Source organism: Diaporthe amygdali (assembly GCF_026229845.1).
Source record: "Diaporthe amygdali strain CAA958 chromosome Unknown NODE_1_length_4327563_cov_65_473760, whole genome shotgun sequence".
NCBI lineage: Eukaryota > Fungi > Ascomycota > Sordariomycetes > Diaporthales > Diaporthaceae > Diaporthe > Diaporthe amygdali.
The window spans coordinates 4172538-4192222 of NW_026517021.1; the positions used below are offsets into that span (position 1 = coordinate 4172538).

A 19685-nucleotide genomic window follows, 5' to 3' on the forward strand; every position below is an offset into this window, starting at 1 on the left:
GATCCAGGGGCTGAATAGCAGCTGCTGGTAAGAAACTGCGTGAGAGGGTCTAAAAGTATGGTTTTTGTTGAACGTGGGGAAGGTTCCAGCTTGAGGCGTGCGGACGTTGAAGCTGTTAAGTATCCGGCAGCGGCAGGCAGCCTAAATGACGACAGTGGATGTGCTACAGTAGACTAAAGCTTCCCCAGGATCTCCTAAAACACAAGATTAGATAAGCTCCTGCAGGGCCACCTGGGTACAGTACTGTAGGTACCCACCCAGAAACAAATGTAGGCTACCTAGGCACCTACAAGATGGTGCCCACTGCACAAAGAGGCAGGCACAATTAGGAGATCATTTTTTTCACACGTTGTTCGAGGAGTCGAAGTTTTGTGTAGGATTGCCTACTTGTAGAATTTCCATTGATGTCATCAGAAGTCATTATTGGTACGCCATGCCCATCATGCACAGATAAGCAAACAGACAAACCAGTTCCAGGGTATCTCTAATAGTGCTCCAGCAACCAACGTCAATCTTTAAAATAAAACGGCCTCTAAAGCAAGCCAAGATGAATCGTGGCCAAAACGCAGGCCCGATATGATTCCCATGGATCATTTCTTTCTTCATCCCAGTGTACGCAAGACGCCGAGGTAGCCAGAGCCCCAACTTGTTCATTGTTCATCGCCAGTTTTCCATCCAATAGACGCAACGAAGGAAAGCCGTCGTGCAGGCCATTATGGGTGAGCAAAGCCGTTGCCATAGCCATTCACGCCATTTTGGCCATCTATTCTGGCCCGCTTCTCCTGGCGTCCTGGGTACTTCTCCTCGGAGGCCAGGCTTCGCTTAGGTGTCTTGCCGATATCGTCACAGATGGACCGCATCCCCTTGGTCAGGTTCTTGCGTTGCTCCCCGTCCTCTTGAACAATTTTCTCCACATCCGCCAGCCTCTCCTGGAAGTGCCGTATCTCAGGCACAAGCTGAGCGGGCTGAAGTCTGCTAAGCTGCTCCAGGATGAGATGAGCCATCTGCGTAGTATTCATGTTGCTCCATTGACTACTCAGACTCTCAACCATCGTTTCCAGAGCTCCATATCGCTGGTCCGCCTGGCTCCCAAGAGTGGTAATGCTGTCTCGCAAAGCAGTCGAGCTATTTTGAAGCGCAGAGACAGGCTCCTGCAAGGCGGTAACTTTCGAGTCGATGGTGACAGTCTTGGACTCGAGTTCTGTCAAGCGAGACTCAGCGGATGTCACACGAGGTCCGACGGCTTCGGACTCCAACGTCAGACTTGTCCCAATGTTGGAAGTTGATTCGATCGCCGGGCGACTTGCCTGCGCCAAAGCAGCCTCGGCGCTCAACATGTTACCCATGGTCGATCTGCACTCCTCGAGAGATTTGATTTGCTTCGTGTGTTCGTCCAATTTTGTCCCGCAGAACTCGAGAAATCTATCCGACCATGCTTTGAAACTCGCCGGGAGATCTGCGGGCATCTTCTCAGGGATTCTGCCAAGGCATTGGGCCACGGATCTCTTGACATCATCAATGGCCATATCCTGGCCGGTGACTCGGCTGCTCAGGGCGGTGTAGTCATTCATTACATCCTCGAGGCCCTCGACGTCGATGTTTGCTAACAGGACTTCGTGGTTTTTCACACCCGTATCCAGGACCGCAATCTGTTCAGTGTGGCTACCTGAGGTCTTCCTCAGATCCTCGATTTCGCGGCTCAGCTTGCCACACTCCTGTCCCAGAGCTACCATCTCCTGATGCGAAGCAGCATCCGGGACTGAGTCCGGACTGCCCTGCGTTTTGTTGGCGATTGACTCGGATTTCACCTGCACTAGCTCCTTGCTCAGCTCGGCCTTTAGCGAGTCAACTTGTTTGTCGACGTATTGCCGGAACGATTCGACTGGCTCGACAAGCTCGACGCGTTTGGTCAGGGCAGTGATTTCGGATCTCAAAGAAGCCACCTCTGCCCGCAGCTGTTCATTCTCTTTCGCCGCGTCTGCGCGCAGTCGATCCTTCTCCCTGTACCCAGCCAACTCCATAGCTTGCTTCTCTTTCATTTCCTTGAGAGAAGCTATCTGCTTCTTCCATGTTTCCTCAAAGCCAGCCTGTCGCTGCTCTAGCTTCTTGAGTCGTTCATCTTGCGCTGACTGAGACGATGTGGTGACGGGGCCCGGCTCTCCTCTCGCTGTTTCCAAAAACTGGCGGATTTTGATCTCGTCGATTGGCAAAGCCCTCACGAGCGTGTGCGCATACTTGTTGAAGGCGGCGTCTTCCTTGGGGGTTAGAGTGGCGAGCTCCTTGTCGATGTCTGCCAATTTGCTCTTGTGGTGGTTCTGGATCTGCTGGAAAGCGTCTTGTACAGCCGGGAACTGCACTGGTCCTGAGATCTGGCGCTCGTAGTCTTGCTTTCTCTTGTGCAGTGTCTTGAGCTCGGCATCCTTCTTTAGGACAAGCTGGGTCTTCTGGGCCATGAAGTCGCTGATTTGACGAAAGGCCTTTACCAGCTCGGCTGAGGCTCTGTCCGGGTCCATCTTGGCTGGCTGGTCTTGTGGTGGTGGGTAGGTGCGGCTCAGGTCCAAATCGCGGTCACGGTCATTTCTGCGATCACGGTCACGGTCGCGGGGGTCACGGTCGTGGTATCGGTCGTCGCGTTCGTGATATCGGTCTCGATCACGGTCTCTCGAGTAGTCACCAGGGCCAGTCCGGGAAGGGGCTGGTCTTGGGAACCGGTCGCGGGAGCGGGAACGATTTCGCCGGAAGCTGTTAAAGTTGGGGTTGAAGTCTCGTGAAGACATGGCTGAGGCAAGCGTGCGGTGCGACTCAGCACCTGCTCAAGTGACTGACTAGACGGTTCAGAGACATATGGCGTCAACAAGGTTAGGTCGGGAAAGAGCAGAACCGTCTCATCAAGCCCAGGTGCTAGAGCAAGCTAGGTCGACCAGGAAGGTGACGAGTTGTTGCATGTGCCTTTTGTAAGTCTCTCAGCAGATTCCCATCTCATACAGTACATGTATGTGTGGGTGCTGCGTACTACCGGGACACCTGTGTATGTGCATGTGCACTGTGATAATGCGATACAGGTATGCGAAGCAAAGAAGTCGAATGTCAAGGGCTGTTTGAAGCAATGTTCCCCCCCGCGAAACCAATTCGCTTCGTTCTCGTGTTAGTGCGACTCCAGCGGGATGTCGACGGGGGCAACGGCAGGGGTCTCGCGCTGAAGCAGGCGCGTAAAGTACTTTTTTTCTCTTGGTAGGTACCCACTGTGATGCTTTTTCATCGGTCCGTGCACATGTCTTTAGGTACTGCCATTCACTATAGGACTTCAAAGGTGTTGTCAGGCATAAGGCTAGACAGATGAACAAGAACTACATATGATAGAGGAGGCTGATTGGGGACGATTCTGTATAAAGTTAGTTACATTATCAGAGGTAACGGTCAATTTATCTCTTATGCCGCCAGGTGTGTAGGAGTCGATCTCAAAAACGGGCTCATAAGGGCAGTCAGTGGTTGTCAAGTTGCACGCCAACAACTGAGATCCCTGCCCTGCATTCCTGACCGTCTCTCTTCCAGGGTTCCTACTGGTAGCAAAACGGCAGCAGCAGTTTGCGACCGTTCCTCTGCGCCGTATCTGACCTCACTAAGAAAAGCTACCACCCAGGAAGAGCTCACCACTCAGCACGTCGCGCAAACAATCATAGCCGCTCGTTTTGTATCTCCGTCGCGACCCACCTCATTCCATTGCTTTCAGCAAGTCAAGACCATGGCCGCGGTATGTATCCTGCCTGCCTGCTCCCATCCTTCCGTCGCCTGTTTGGCTCTCTAACGCGCTCACTCGCACGCAGCCCGTCGTCACAGTCTCCGAGAGCAAGGAGCTCCGGGGCATCAACCTCATAGCTGCCCACTCGCACATCCGCGGCCTCGGCGTCGATGCAGACACCTTGGAGCCCCGCGCGGCCTCCCAAGGCCTCGTCGGCCAGGAGAAGGCACGCAAGGCTGCCGCCGTCATACTGGAGATGATCAAGCAAGGCAAGATTGCCGGTCGCGCTTGTCTGATTGCAGGTCCACCAAGGTATGCCGGCCCGGAGCGCTCATGGGACACTTCTCCGGAGCTCTGCTGACACACACGGCCTACCAAATAGCACAGGCAAGACAGCCATCGCCATGGCAATGGCCCAGTCCCTCGGACCCGACGTCCCCTTCACATCCCTCTCATCTTCCGAGATCTTCTCCCTCGAGATGTCCAAGACCGAGGCTCTCACCCAGGCCTTCCGGAAATCTATCGGCGTGCGGATCAAGGAGGAGAGCGAGATAATGGAGGGTGAGGTGGTCGAGATCCAGATCGATAGGAGTGTCACCGGCGGTGCCAAGCAGGGCAAGCTGACCATCAAGACCACGGATATGGAGGCCATCTACGACATGGGTGCCAAGATGATTGACGCAATGACCAAGGAGCGCGTGATGGCTGGCGACATCATCTCGATAGACAAGTCATCCGGAAAGATCACCAAGCTGGGCCGTTCCTACGCGCGTTCACGCGACTACGACGCCATGGGTGTCGATACAAAATTCTTGCAGTGCCCCGACGGAGAACTGCAGAAACGCAAGGAAGTGGTTCACACTGTCACGCTGCACGAGATCGATGTCATCAACTCGAGAACACAAGGCTTCCTGGCCCTGTTTTCGGGAGACACGGGTGAGATCCGCAGTGAGATTCGAGACCAGATCAACACCAAGGTCGGTGAGTGGAAAGAGGAGGGTAAGGCCGAGATAGTACCCGGCGTGCTCTTCATCGACGAGGTTCACATGCTCGACATTGAGTGCTTCTCATACGTCAACCGCGCGCTTGAAGACGACCTGGCGCCTATAGTCATCATGGCGAGTAATCGCGGCCAGTCGCGAATCCGCGGCACCGACTACAAGAGCCCCCACGGTCTGCCGCTAGACTTCCTCGACCGGGTTTCAATCATCCAGACTCAGCCATACAATCCAGACGAGATCAAGCAAATCATTTCCATCCGTGCCACGGAGGAGGAAGTCGACCTGTCCCCCGACGCTCTGGCTCTGCTGGCTAAGATTGGCCAGGAAGCTGGTCTGCGTTATGCCAGCAACCTCATCACAACGTCACAACTTGTCGCTGCGAAACGACGACAAAAGCAGGTCAGCGTGGATGACGTGCAGCGGAGTTTCAAGCTCTTCTATGATTCTTCGCGAAGCGTCAGCTTCGTGGCGGCTTCTGAGAAGCGACTCATCGGAAACGACGGCGCGGTTGATTTCGCTATCGCTAATGGCAATGGAGTTCAGGCCGGCGGGGACAGCATGGATACGAGCTGAGGGGCGGTAATGGAACTGGGCGAAGGCGTTCTGGTCGTAGTAGAAAAATGTCACGATGACACGAACGGGAAATTGCGGTAGAGGCTTTGTGTAAGGATTCGGACGGCGTCATATGGATATCCAAAAACATCCCTGCTGGCTCGAAGAGCTTCATCAAACTCGTTTCAATTCCGTTCCTAAGTACATTGCGTCTTGCGTTGGTTCGCCCTGTGACGAGGGCAGAGTCCAATATGGAAAAGATGCTAAAACATGACGGAAATGCGATCTGATCAGCATGGCGGAGGAGACATCCCGCTTGAAAGGGGGCTGTTACCGCACAAATACACATGCCGACTTTCATTTAGCCGGAGGATATGTGGGAGTCCATAACAGCCATCTCAGCCATCTGCCGAAGGCATAGTAGATTATCTTAATAATATTGAACCATCACACTCTACGTGTCAGTGTTGAGTACGCTTGTATCTGTATTTAAATGCCAAGAATCGGCCGTGCCTAATAGCTCGACGCTTGAAGAGGCACGTACATACTCAGCGCTTTCTGACACCCATTACCACCTATCATGATTTCCTTGAAGGCCATTTGCGCCGGTTTGCTGGCCTCGTCAACCGCTCTGGCTGCTCAGCTCACAAAAGTCAACTACCCCAACGATGCCTCCTCCAAGGTAGATATGTAAGCGCCATCCCAAGGCCTCCTCGCCCATTGATTGGGGGCGGCAGCCCTGGTGGCTAGCCCCCAACCCCCGGCGGCTGTCATATTTTCATGGCTGACCCGCGACAGGTACATTTACGTTCCCGACAAGGTCGTCACCAACCCACCTCTCGTCGTCGTAATCCATTCCTGCCAGTCCTCAGCCCAGGCCTACTTCCAGAACAGCCTTATCCCCTGGCACCGCGGATCCGACAACAAGGGATACATCACCGTGTGGCCGAGCAGCCCTCACAGCGGGACGTGTTGGGATGTCTCCAGCAAGGCGACCCTGACACACGGGGGTGGAGGCGACACCCAGGCCATCTCTAACATGATAAAGTATGCGATCTCGCAGTACAAGGTGGACGCAAGCAAGGTGTTCGTAACGGGAGGCAGTTCCGGAGGTATGTACCGCAGTTATTTTAGGAGTGGGAAGGAAAGCTATGTTGAAAATATAGCGCTGGCCTTCAGCTGACAAAGAGACCGCGATGTCCAGCCATGATGTCCAACGTCTTGGCGGCGACATACCCCGAACAGATCCAGGCCGTTTCGTTGTACTCCGGGGTAGCAGCTGGTTGCTTTTTGTCCTCCTCTGGGGGCGTCGACCAGTGGAACTCCTCGTGCGCATCGGGTCAAGTGACGGCTACAGCAGAAGCTTGGGGCAATGTTGCTCGCAACATGGACTCCGGATATAATGGGACACGCCCGAGAATGCAGATCTGGCATGGTTCTGCGGACACAACCCTGAACCCGCACAATTACCAGGAAGAGATCAAGGTGAGCAAAGCCAGGGACCAAAATCCGCCCTTCCTATCTCGCAAAGGCGGCACGCGAACAATTTCCTGCTTGCCCGGCTGTAGAAGTCAAGGCCGGCTTTCGGGAGAGCAGGAAGTCCCCTGGGGAACTTCCCCTACTGCGTGTGGAGAGTGTTGCATGAAATCTGACCCGGAGGTGCTGCAGCAATGGACGAATGTCTTCGGTGTCAACCAAACGCCGACCTCCTCGATTAAGAACTATCCGCAGTCAAATTATCAGACTGATGACTATGGCCCAAGTGTCCAAGGCATCTATGCGACTGGAGTGGGCCATAGCGTGCCATCAAACTTGACTGCAAGTGAGGAATGGTTTGGTCTCTGAGGTCTTGCCGCATTCGCAGCTATGCGCCAAAGTCAGTACTGATATTCGAAGATAAATGTCTAACTCAGCGAGAGACTATTCCGAAATGCCTTGGTGTAACATGAGGTATCTGGTGAATCGAGGTGTTATGCGAGTCGGGGTGGCCGTTGGTTATCAACTTACCGTAGCCAATAACAAATTGCCCTGCTGCTCTGAACTCCTGTATGACCCCAAGCCCAGGCCTAATGTATACATTGCGGTGCGTGTGTCGCACATGTATTGCTGGCATTTCAAATATACGGTGGTGTAAGATACTCGGGCGAGCCCGGGTCCTGGGGTTCCGGATTGCTGGCCGCCGGCACCCAGCCCTTTTCTTTGTCGTATGCAACCGCCTCACCTTGGTTGTTGACCATGGTGAGTGTGCGCAGGTATGGGTTTGGGTGTTGCACGATTTGATCGACTTCGGCTGGCTCCCAGGCATGGTTGCCTCTGATCAGCTTGGCGAGCTCAACCTTGTCGTGGATGGACATCGCAGCCCGTGGGACACTGAGAAGCGATTGCCACTCCGGACCCAGGTAATCGATTATCTCCTGAATGCTCCGGTCCCCAATTCCAAGCATCCACCAGACACCTTCAACCATCTTCAGGAAGGCAACGTAGTGAGCCAGAATCACCAGGGCTCGTGGACGACGTTTTCTTCCCAGCTCTATGAAGGGTTTTGGCAGAAACGTGAACCAGGTAATGATGCGCATGCTTAGAATGGGGCTAAATCCAGTCTCCAACTCGAGATACAGCCCGCCGAGGAACTTGAGGGTATTGTAATAGGCCTCGACGTAGGGATAGTCTTCATCGTCCTCTTTGATTGAGGTGATCATGAAGAACAGATTGTTAGGGATATGCAGAGCCGTCTGGTTGAGATTGAAGGCTGGCCGTGAGAAGAGCTTCTCCAAGCCTGACGAGACAATTGTGTCGATTGGGATGAGTTCCATGATGAGGCCGATCCCACGCCACAGCACCATCCAGTCTATGATATATAACGGTTTCATGTCGGGCTCTCGGAAGGCTTCGGACGAGAGCATGCACAAGAGAAGGGAGCAGGAGAGGAGAGCCGGGAAGTCTTTTGGGTCGGCCCTCTCAATGGCCTTGCGATACCCAGAAAAAGCGCGGGCCCTGTACATGATTGCCTTAGATACAGGCACCGTCATGTGCAGTGACTGCATATGTAATGCAGACAACCCCAGTATGCAGTCCATTAGGAAAGGGCTCTGAAAGGCGAACTGGATGATGTGGGACTTGAGGATTCTATCGATGAAAGGGATCCGACCGGCCTCAATGGCAAACGATGCGTAGGTCTCCGTGGAGTAAAACCACAACAATTTCATGTCGTACTCGTCGGCACCTGCAAGCTTGACTGGAGGCTCGTCGACAATGATGAGCTCGGTGCTCCCACTGCTGTTGGAGGCGTCATCTTGGGATCCGCGGCGAGAGTCCGTAGGGGGGCCCGGGGAATAGTTATGGGCGGGCAGGGCCGATATGGACGAGACAGCCGGGGAAGCGGCCGTGCGTACCGAGAGTGGTGAACCGTACGAGAACGGCACCGAGTTTGAGGTAGCAGAGGCGGAAGTAGAAGGCGGGATGGGGGCAGGGACCGGGGGCGCGGCGCCGGTTCCAGACGAGGAGCGCTGTGCCGGCCCGGCCGGGGCCGAGTTCTGTGAGGCCGGGTAGTTGCATGTGTCCTTCCTCAAGGTGCAATTCCGACAGCTTGGTTTGGCCTCATCGCATTTTACCTTGCGAGCCTTGCAATTACGACAGCCCAGGCGAGACTTGCGATGGGGTCTTTTGGCGTGATACGGACGCTCCTCGGAAGGGCCCAGGGGAGGAGGGGGAGGGGGAGGAAGAAATGGCTGTGACCCGTCACGATCCCGGTCCAGGGTGCCCATTGTGGGGGCTTTGATGCATGCGAGCAGGAGCCGGTGTGTGATGTGCAGCCCGGTCAAGTTGGCGCTGTTGGCCGAAGGTGACGGAGAGTAACGAGAGAATGCAAACCGGCGGGACGCCAGGACAGGAAAACTGGAGCCTCGTAGGTGAGAGGGTCATTCAAGGTCGTTCAAGGGGCCCGAGGCGTGGCAGTAACAGGAACAGGGCCATCGACCGGGCCATCAATAGGAAATCTAACAGGCGAAAGGGGTGCTCGTGAGACCAGGAGAGAGGATCGACAGTGGAGCGAAGCGTTGCGGATGACGCTTCCTGGTGGTAGCTGAGCGCTGAGAGAGTAAACCGAGGTTGAGGCCGTTGCTGTAAGAGGTGCTAGAGGATGACGCGTTGCTAGAACACGTATGGAATAGGGACAGAAATATGGAGGGAGAGAGGGAACTTAGAGGATCATGCGACTGATCTTGGTGAGAGCCTCACTGACGAGGTCATTACACATGGAGACATGGGCGTGGACAAGACGAGACGACGGGAGAAGAGACGTTGAATAGCTCTGTCCATGCTGATTGACCCAGACAAGAGTCCAGATGGAGCGGCCCTCCCTGCTGTAGGCATCCCTGCTCACTGCAGCCTCCTTGGTAAGGTATGGGGATCATGGATCGGGCAAAATCCCGAGCCAGCCAGCCAGTTCCGGACAAGCCTATTCCGATTTGCAACACCGTGCTGGCTGTCTGTCTTCCATCGCGTCCCTGATAAACGGCCCTGCTACCAGCCCAGCATGACGTCTCCTGAGCTCGAGTAACCAGCCCATTGGCTGGCTGTGATTGATGGGCTCGAGTTGCTTTAGTGTAGTATACAGAGCGGCTGTTCCGTACGGGACCGTACCCTACCATTCCCCTACCGCACTGCGCTGCATGTCGGCATGTACAGACGCGCACCACCCGACGCAGGTCCTCTGTCACTATCTCCCTCTCTGGGAAGGCCAAGACGATGCAGTGGCAGCAGCTGTGGGCCAGTGTTCCTTGTTGGGCGGGACTGCGACCATCAGAGTTCCTGGGCGCCGACAGGCCTGGACCCCACAGACGGGGTGCGCGACGGCAACCACCTCGGAGAGGTGTCGAATAGTCCCAATACCAGGCAAGCCAGCTCCTTGCACAGTAGTGGTTACGCAGTGCGGAACAAAGAGTGGTAGCAGTAGGATCTGATAGTAGTCTAGTTATAGAACTACTATCTACTAAGTCTATGTAGTATCTGCATTTTCCGTCGCCTGTCGCGCTCCAGCTTGCACCCTAACCCTGATAGCCGCTCTCAATCAACGACCCCCTCCCCAAGGGCATCAAACGCGTCTCGCTCATTTGCACGCGTCAGGCCCCAGCCTCACCTCCAAATGGCATCATTCGCTGGGACCAGAAAGCGCAGTTGCTGCGATATGACATAAAAAACGAAGAGCTATGCACAGTGCTTACTCTCCACCATGGCTCAGCTACCAGACGAACTCATCCTGTCAATCCTCGACCAGAGGTTCCCCTGCCGACAGCAGCAAATACGTACACTTGCGACCTTGATATCCGTGAGTCTTACCCTCATTCTCACTTCCGGCTGTCTGTCCCCTGATTAATCTTGCTACAGCCGGAGGTAGCACCATGTCGGAACTGTATTGTCTATGGCACCGAAGCCAATGGCAAAAGTGCAATTGTCGCGGCTCTGCTTCAACAGCTAGCTGAGGTTGAGTCCACCAGCCGTCCAGACCTGCCCGCATGTCAATACGCTATCGTCAACTCGGTCGAGTGTGTGACTGGGAGACACCTCTTTGAGACCACAGTCAGGAAAGTCGCAGGCGCTCTCGGCTTCTCGGACCTCGCCACACGATGCGAGAGCCTCGCCCAGCTGACCTTTGAGCTATCAAAGATGCTCAAGCACACCCCCCAGCCTGAGAGCCGTCACTTTGTGCTCGTCTTCGACGCCATCGATCGCCAGAGGGAAGCTCCACCGACTCTTCTCCCTGCTTTGGCAAGGCTCTCTGAAATTGTGAGTCTCGTCCTGTTGCACGTCCATGCCTGCCCATGTGCTGAACTACATCACCACTAGATTCCAAGCCTGACCACGGTCTTCATCATGACCAACCCGCCATCAGGCTGTCTCCGTATTTCTCACGTAGCCCATGTCCACTTTCCAAACTACACCAAGTCAGACTTCGTCAAGATTCTTTCCGCCACGCCGCCTAAACCCCTACCCAACACCACTGCAGCCGAGACAGCCGAACTCTGGACGCGCTTCTGCGGCGCTGTCCATGATGCCCTGACAAAGTCCGCAGTCCGCACCTTACCAGCTTTCCAAGGCGCCTGCAACTCACTCTGGCCGCGCTTCACAGTGCCTCTCCGCGAGGGCAATCTTGGGCCAAAGGACTTCACCAAACTGCTCATCGCCGCGCGCGTGCACTTCCAGGATGAGAGCTTGCTGGATCCGGGCATCATATTGCGCCCAGGATATCAACAAGGCGGTGCCACTCGCCTACCATCAGGCGAGACAGATGCAAAGGCGCTCGTCCACAGGCCCGCGCCGGCGGCGACGACAAGCCTCGCCGCACTCCTCCCCACCACGGCCCGCGTCCTCCTCATCGCAGCATACCTCGCCTCGCACAACACCACGCGGCACGACCTGACACTGTTCTCGACCTACCACCACGGGAAGCGCAGGCGCCGCGGCGGCGCCTCGTCCGTCGTCGCGGGCCAGAGGAGCAAGCACCGCAAGATCGCCCGCAAGCTGCTAGGCGCCCACGCCTTCGTGCTGGAGCGCATGATGGCCATCTTCACCACCGTGCGCCACGAGTGGGGAGTCGGCGGCAGCGAGAGCCCGGATGCGGACGCCGACGCTGACGTCGGCATGGCGCTAGCGACGCTGTCGTCCTTGCGCCTGCTGATGCGTGTCGGCGCCGGTGGGGACCCCCTGGATCGGGGCGGCAAGTGGAGGGTCAACGTTGGGTGGGAGGTCATCAGGAGCCTAGGGCGGAGCATGCATGTGGAAGTTGAGGAGTGGCTCATTGAGTAGACCACAAGCAGAATTTGTCATCGAGGGGTGGCAAGTGCCTTTTTTAGCCATTTTGGACAATCAATGCACAGTACCGCCGCACAAAAGTCAGATCCACATGCTATGTACACTTCCTGGGGTTATTTCCAGGTAAAGTGATCCTGAGTGGACTTTTCAATCACGAATTCAGGACGGGATGCATTAGAAACCACGTGAACAAACTGGCCAAGCGCAGAGGGACACAGCGATCATGTCTGGAGTGCAACAATGTCCGATCGAGGGCACGGAAATGTACACCAGTCAGTCCTGACATATCCGAACACTTAGCCTCTGGACCATGGTGACTACAAACATACAACGCTCTGAGAATATGATGCGAAAGTATGACATACGGCAGCAGGCACATGGCAAAATGGATGGCTCAACGAGACGATTGTGTACAAAGTTTTACATTTTGTGAAGACACCTACCCAATGAACGCCAGACCTGTTTTAGTTCGTCACCGTGTCCCATGTCTATGTCCCTCAACCGTCCATATATACATCCGTCATATTGCCTCGTGTCCACATTGTGCTGGCCGAGCAGCGAGAGTATCTGACCTGCAGTTTGAGAAGGCCCCTGCGCACATGAAAGGGGGGCAAACTTCGACAATCACGCCGGGCGACGAGCACTCTGATCCCCTAGCCGCCAGGTTTCCTCTTGCCTCGTTCCTGGCGGCAGCCATTGCGCATTGCTTTGGGCTCTTGTCCGTGCAGTGCCAGGGTCGTCCGACTTCTTACTGTCGTCACCGTTCCCATTGCTGTAGGAGTAGCCGTTGGTGTAGGGGTGCGCGGTAGGATTTGGTGTAATAGATATAGGGCTCTCAAAGACCGTGGCAGGCTGGTTCACCCGTAGCCCTTCTGCCGTGTTGAGTGGTAATAGGGGAGCAACGTTACTCTCTGTCATATTCCGTGCCCTGCGGTCCGCCTTGTTCTTCTCGCTACTCCTGTCGTAGAGGTAGAGGCCGAAAAAGGTGAGTGCGATGCCGACCGCCTGAAGCCTGGTTGTTGGGCTACGAAACCAGAGGATCGCAATCACAATGACGAACACTCGTTTGAGTAGACTTGCGACAGAGTAGGTTACAGGTGACACCATGGAGAGGAGGACAAAAGCCAGAATGTTCTGGCCAAAATGAAAAGTGCCATTGAACACGAATTCGACGAACAAACGGCCGTGGTCAAAGGTGTTGGGGCCCTCCTCGAGATCAACGGCACCGTCATGGAGGAAGTCGCCGAGGATGCCGATGCCTTCGCTCCAAAACCATATTGGCGCTGTCAAGACAAAGGCAAGACCGGAGGAGTAGCACAAGAGATTAAGCTTGTCGAGCTTTCGGGTCTTTGCTGTCAAACCCTCGGCTTCGGCTCGGGCGGCCTCGTTGAAGAGGCGTTTAGAGAAGATGTTTTGGGTCACGAATATGAGCGTGGCCAGGAGTGCGTAGATGATTCCGAGAAGCTGTCCGCCGAAGTTGGCGTGTTTCCCGGAGCAGGCAAGCATGACGCCGGCGGTCAGGGGTATCAATGATAGGTAGGTGGCGGATGGGTATTTGATGTCGTAGATGAAACGGTAAGCAAGAACAGTAAACAGAGGAGAAAGCCCCTTAATTGTGTGAACAAGGGACACAGGTATCAGCGTGGTCGCGTTGGAGCTTAATAGATGGCCCCCTATCTGGAAGAGGGCCAAGGGCATCGTTGTCCGGATGACTTCCATGCTCGGCGGGCGGATTCCATACTTCAATGCCGGCACAGCAGACCTGACAGTCGGGGATGCAGCCGCGAGCCATGAGAACAGCAGGCAATAAGCCGATACGAACAGGAATTGGATCATGGTCAAGGTGGCAGGTTTGGCGAAGGCGTTCAGAATGGATTTGGCCGAAGTGTTGGTGAGCGCAGATGACGCGTACCACATGAGGCAAAGTATCTACAGTTGCAAATCAGCACACAGGCACATGCTGCAGACGTCTCTCGGAGGCGGGGGCAGAGGCAGAGACAAAGGCATACAATGAGTCTCGGGGACACCGGGGCCTTGAGGGCGCCGGCGATCTCATGGGCATTCTGGCTGACACTGCCGCCACGATTCCGAATGTTCCTAACAGCTTCGGTGATACTCTTTTGTCGGCCGTGACCGCGTGACGGTGTGCTCGTGGCCCCCCATTTGACACCCCGCGCAGAACTCTCTCTCCGAGGGGTCCATCGCTCCCCACTGGACAGGGCCAAGCTCCCGTTCGCGTAACCGTTCTGTCTGCTGCTGGGGCGCCCCTGGGCGGGCCCGGAGCCAGAGTTGTAGAAGCTGGAGGACGAGTCGAAGTCGGGGAACTTCTCGGTGGTGGCTTCGCGAGAGTCAACGCTTGCATCTCGATGGCCCTTGGAGCGGCTCTGGGAGTGGTCGCGCCGCTCCGACCCGGAAGTCGTCGAGTGCGGCATTGGCGTGCGACGGGGCTGCGGGAGCGAGGGCAAAGTGAGGAAGAAGGACGACCGGTGATGGTAAACGAGTGACTAAAGAGGCAAAACGAAGTGTCGTTGTCTCTACTGGATCATCGCATTGGCAGGTGATGCCATGGGTCGTTGCGTTGGTCTGGGCCGGTGTTGCAGTACGCGTCTGTGCCTGACTGTAAATAGGTAGGCACAACTTAGCCACAGGCTTCGGCTTCGCAGGCAAGCAAGCAAGCAAGCAACGATGGTGCGATCGTGTAGTGTGTTGGGATTTACGGCAGAGGGGAGCTGATGTTAGACAGAGTGTAATTGCCATCTATCTAGTCTACTCGATACTTAGGTAAGATGCAGCAGCATCAGTAAGTCCCCAGAAAAAAACCGACAGGGGCCGCGCAACTCGCACCCAGGATGGTTCCGCAGCTTGCATGCTTGGCATCTCATTGCATGTACCTGTGCGGGTCTCTTTGCTGGGAAGATACATGTGTTCTCGCGGGCTGGGGGGCTTCGATCCCACCCCTTGCCGCTAAACGCCTGGCCCCAACTGGTACAAGACTACAGAGCCTAGTGTGGGAGATTCGTGGGTACCCAGGTCCAGCATGCAGGTAGTCTAGCTTTGGCACCGCTCCACGGCTTGCATCGAGGCTACCAGCAAATCCACTCGCGTCCTTGGCGCGAACTTTCCAGCACCTGAGCTCATCGAAGTCCTGCACCTGCGCTCAACACTCACCCTCGCGCCTGACCAGGCTCGACCGTCTCTGTTGCAATCCTATCTCGCTCGAAGTTCAGGCTCGCCGCCACAGACAGCCACCAATACCGTCAAGATGGCGGCTCCAAAGATGAGCAAGAATCAGATGCGCCGCGCCAAGAAGAAGGAGCAGAAGAAGACACAAGCTGTGGTCAGTAACCTGAAGATACACCAGACCCTCGTCTCTACAGAAGCTAACCACGTAACACAGACAACCGCGGCGCCCGTCGAGAATAGCGATGCAAACGAGAACGGACAAGAGAGACCCAGCAGCGAGGACACCCCCGTCAAGACAGAAAGCTTGGAGGTGAAGCCGGATCCTGACGCGCAAGACGCCACGACGGCCGATGGACCCATCGATGTCGCCTTCGACGACGAAGACCCAGCCTTTGCCGAGTACAGGGACATCTTTCAAAAATTCGGCCCGGCGCTGGACGAGACCGAGGTTCAGCGGGAGGCGAATGCCGGAAATAAAGGAGACGTCTTCTTCGACCAGGACGACGACATCCCCAGCGAGGAGGAGCAGAGCGGCCAACAGAAAATGTCCAAGAAGAAGAGGAAGAAACTGCACAAGCTTTCTATCGCCGAGTTGAAAGCGCTTGTCAGGAACCCCGAGGTCGTCGAATGGCAGGACCCGTCATCTTCCGATCCGCGGCTATTGGTCCAGATTAAGGCGCAACGAAATGTCGTCCCCGTTCCTGGTCACTGGTCCTTGAAGCGGGAGTATCTTTCGAGCAAGAGGGGAATCGAGAAGCCTCCTTTCAAGCTTCCCAAGTTCATTTCCGACACTGGCATTACGGAGATGCGAGACGCGGTCCTTGAGAAACAAGCCGAGCAGACAATGAAGCAGAAGCAGCGGGAACGGGTGCAGGGCAAAATGGGAAAGTTGGACATAGATTATCAGAAACTCTACGACGCCTTCTTTCGATTCCAGACAAAGCCAGACCTGACGCGCTTTGGGGATCTGTACCACGAGGGCAAGGAGTGGGAGGCTGATTACAGGTACTTCAAGCCGGGCGAGGTCAGCGACTCCCTAAGAGATGCTCTGGGGATGCAGCCAGGATTCCCACCGCCATGGCTCTTGCAGCAACAGCGTGTGGGCCCTCCTCCATCATACCCCCTCCTCAAGATACCCGGCCTCAACGCCCCTCTGCCTGCTGGAGCATCTTGGGGTTTCGGGCCTGGTCAGTGGGGAAAGCCGCCTGTGGACGAGTACAACCGGCCGATTTACGGTGGCGATATTTTTGGCGTCACGGCCGGCAACCCCGGAGCTCAGGCACAGATGCAAGCCGCACAGCCACAAGCAGAACCTGTCGACCGGACGCTCTGGGGTGAACTCAAGCCGCCAGAGGAGTCTGAAGAAGAAGAGGAGTCTGACGAGGAGGAAGAGGAGGACGAGGACGAGGAGGATGCCGATGTTCCAGGCGGCCTTCAAACGCCAGGTGGATTGGAGACACCGGGCGGGCTCAACAGTTCCGTACCGACGGAATATGGTGCACCAGGTGGCGTGGAGAGCAGCATGGCGGGCGAGTTTGACCTAAGAAAGCAGCGCCGTGGTTATGAGACGGAAGAAAATGCTGGGCCACGTTCGGCATACCAGGTCGTTCCCGAGAGGCAAGCACGCGCCGAGGGCTTCTTTGGAAGCGACAGGGTGTACGATTTGTCAAAGAACAAGGCCGGCGTGCCTGTTCTGGGTCAGGAGGATGACACTCGCAAACGGAAGAAGCCTGGCGACGTGGACGTTGCTCTTGACCCAGAAGCCCTGGCAAGCCATGATGGCATTAGCAAGGATGAGTTGCGCAAGAGATTTGAGGAGGGCCGGAAGGAGGATGCAATCGGCAAGCAATGGCAGTATGATGACGATCTCAGTGAAATGATTGCTCAGGAGAGTCGTAAGAGGGTCAAGCGGGATGAAGAGAAGCGCGGGGGTGGCGATAAGAAGAAGGAGACAAAATACCGCTTTTAGATAGCTGGTCGGATATCCACTTCTTTCAGGTTATAATCACGCTGAGGATGTTGAAACCTCATGCTGTCGATGTTGGGGTTGAATCTGTGGTATCTTGGCAGTCTCCCGTTAAGCACTCCTGCCACAAGTTCGTTGAGACATGTTGACCACTGCATGTGCACACCCCAGATCCACAAGGCTGGAAGTAGCACATACCATGAAGGCCACAGGATCCTCATCGGCAGCCAACATGGATAGATTATGACCTATCAAGACGACCATACGAAGTACAAAAGGAGAGTTCATCAGATTAGGAGCCATGGTGCCACTAAATTACACTAGGCTCATGGAAAGATACATCGCCACAGTCTTCACAGAAAGCCTTGGTCTGACAGCTGGCATCCGTCTTCATGATTTCTGGGTGAGCATGGCATCAGCTTGGGGCAACGACTAAGCAAGTCTTAGTGGTGGGTTGATGGGGTTGTAGGTTGGTGCCAAAGTTAGCAGAGACTCTGTTCGGATTTTAGCTTCTCTGGGCGAGTCTCATGAATTTTTTGTGCCGTAGATGACTGATACAGGTAGCGAACACAAAAATATCGGTCCACGTCAAATTTGGGAGGTTTCTTTACCGTGAGGCCGTGAAACGGCCACAAATGTGATGTAACTTAATTCAACAATCATCAGCAGGCACCGGACAATTTTCAGACTCGAATATAGTCCTGACTATCTGTTCTGGATATATTTCGCAGATATCGAGGATTTTGTTTACCAGGGCGTCTCTTCTAGAGAGCCGAGGCTGCAAGAGCAGGTCAAGTTTCAAAGAGGACCCTAAGTTACATATTTCCCGGCTCATACTATCTTGATGCGGTGTATTAGTGGATTCAATCAGATATTATTCTTTTCGGAAGTGAGATCGGTCAGGAGACAGGTCAGCAGCTTGAGAGCTCTGCGTAGGGTGTCTGACGAACGTCACTTGGACGCCAAGAGGCTGAAAAGAAAAGAAGAGAAGAGGCCAAGGGCCATGATGCATCTATAATCCAAGGAGAAAGTCGAGTGGAAAAGCCTCCGGAGTACTCTCCATCTCCAAGATTTATGTTATTCAGCTTGCCGACAGCGTGGAGCCCCAAAACCCTGTCGTGATACTCTCCACGTCCTGTCGTATACTGAGCGCCCGGTCGTGTAATGAGCGCTTCGGACTTGCACCAGGCAAATAAGGATTTGATTTCATCGGTTGCAGTGAGTTGTTCCACAGCATATCCAGTCCGAAGCAATGTGATGCAGCGTTTGCTGTCATGGCTGAGTACATTTGCGTTCAACCATGCCGTTTCGTGGGTCTTGCTTCCGGGATGAAGTGCGTGCCTGAGGAAAGTCACCTAGCTCCTTTAAGCGATCCAGTTGTAGCTCTCTTAGTTTGAAGCACAGACGGAAACAACTGCACTGTCATTATGATCAGTAACCGTTTGTCGTGCCTTGTCAAGAAACACACTCAGCGCCTCTGCCTTGCTCATCACATTGGTTTGCTCATCCTCTGGCCAGTGACTCAATGTCTTAAGCTTCTCCTACACCGATTGTCGCTTGACCATTCCGTACCCTTTGATCCACGTAAAACTCTGCAATATTATTAGATTTTTTCAATCAATGACTGATCTATGATGCAGTAACCCCGGCTAAGAGAAAGTCCACGATGATGTTGTCTCTTATGGACAGGGTTGAGCCACGGTGAGTACATTCGCTCCTCCTCCCTCCCGAATCTTTTCACACACGAGAGAAAGAAATCAAATATCCATACCTTCCAAAGATCCTAGTTTGACTTTTGGTCACAAAATTCAAGCATTGGCCGTATGACCATCCTCAGCACGATGAAAACCTCACGTACAGTGCTGGTTTCTTGGCAAGTAAATTTCGAGCGCACAGCAGCTGGAACTGCTCCAATACACCATTACTGCAGTCGTACTTGACATTTGTGGGTCACAGTCGGCTTCTATGAGCATGCTTTCTCACGTTCACACACGAATAGCGAGGTTACCTGAACGGGAGATTGGGGCAGAATTCTTGATAGTTTATTCGTAAAAACACCTGATCTACGGATTTCAGTCTCAGACTTCGGAAGCCTTACCGATGAAGAACCTGTTCATTTCAAGCTCTCGATCCAGACATGTTGACAATTTGTTCAAGAGGTACAAGTTCGACTCACCGTGAACTTCATCTTTGACGGTCGATGTGTTGGGGAATGAGTGCTACAGTAGAAGTCAAGTACATTCGATCATGGTGGAAGCCACACCATAGAAGAATGAATGTAATGCTTCTATAGACTTTGGCTGTTAATAAATTACTCAATCTTCGTACGTATGAAGTGCTCATCACAAGGAAAGCTTTGTTTCTAATGACCGTCATTATCAGATGTCTACAGATGCAATTAACTGACTGTAATGTGTCAAACGGGTGGAAATGT

At 54.4% G+C, this 19685-nt stretch overlaps 7 protein-coding genes across 7 annotated transcripts; 4 read left to right on the plus strand and 3 right to left on the minus strand.

The window, feature by feature from the left end:
- Nucleotides 1-713: 713 nt before the first annotated feature.
- On the minus strand, nt 714-2777 carry J7T55_006843 (uncharacterized protein; the record flags this gene model as incomplete). Its single annotated transcript, XM_053133127.1, has 1 exon — nt 714-2777. The coding sequence occupies one exon, from the start codon at nt 2775-2777 to the stop codon at nt 714-716; it is 2064 nt and encodes a 687-aa protein (XP_053001603.1).
- A 965-nt stretch (nt 2778-3742) lies between these two features.
- Nucleotides 3743-5313, plus strand: J7T55_006844 (uncharacterized protein; the record flags this gene model as incomplete). Its single annotated transcript, XM_053133138.1, has 3 exons — nt 3743-3751; nt 3825-4051; nt 4122-5313. 3 exons carry the CDS (start codon nt 3743-3745, stop codon nt 5311-5313), a joined length of 1428 nt encoding a protein of 475 aa, XP_053001604.1.
- A 559-nt stretch (nt 5314-5872) lies between these two features.
- Nucleotides 5873-7137, plus strand: J7T55_006845 (acetyl xylan esterase; the record flags this gene model as incomplete). Its single annotated transcript, XM_053133149.1, has 4 exons — nt 5873-5982; nt 6091-6404; nt 6497-6777; nt 6961-7137. The coding sequence occupies 4 exons, from the start codon at nt 5873-5875 to the stop codon at nt 7135-7137; spliced, it is 882 nt and encodes a 293-aa protein (XP_053001605.1).
- A 269-nt stretch (nt 7138-7406) lies between these two features.
- J7T55_006846 (uncharacterized protein) lies at nt 7407-9056 on the minus strand (the record flags this gene model as incomplete). Its single annotated transcript, XM_053133160.1, has 1 exon — nt 7407-9056. The coding sequence occupies one exon, from the start codon at nt 9054-9056 to the stop codon at nt 7407-7409; it is 1650 nt and encodes a 549-aa protein (XP_053001606.1).
- Nucleotides 9057-10522: 1466 nt separating this feature from the next.
- On the plus strand, nt 10523-12096 carry J7T55_006847 (origin recognition complex subunit orc5; the record flags this gene model as incomplete). The annotated part of the gene is made up of 3 exons (XM_053133171.1): nt 10523-10618; nt 10678-11076; nt 11137-12096. 3 exons carry the CDS (start codon nt 10523-10525, stop codon nt 12094-12096), a joined length of 1455 nt encoding a protein of 484 aa, XP_053001607.1.
- A 630-nt stretch (nt 12097-12726) lies between these two features.
- J7T55_006848 (triose-phosphate transporter) lies at nt 12727-14534 on the minus strand (the record flags this gene model as incomplete). The annotated part of the gene is made up of 2 exons (XM_053133182.1): nt 12727-14031; nt 14112-14534. 2 exons carry the CDS (start codon nt 14532-14534, stop codon nt 12727-12729), a joined length of 1728 nt encoding a protein of 575 aa, XP_053001608.1.
- An 830-nt stretch (nt 14535-15364) lies between these two features.
- On the plus strand, nt 15365-17254 carry J7T55_006849 (splicing factor 3b subunit 2; the record flags this gene model as incomplete). Its single annotated transcript, XM_053133193.1, has 1 exon — nt 15365-17254. One exon carries the CDS (start codon nt 15365-15367, stop codon nt 17252-17254), a length of 1890 nt encoding a protein of 629 aa, XP_053001609.1.
- Between the last annotated feature and the right edge of the window lie 2431 nt (nt 17255-19685).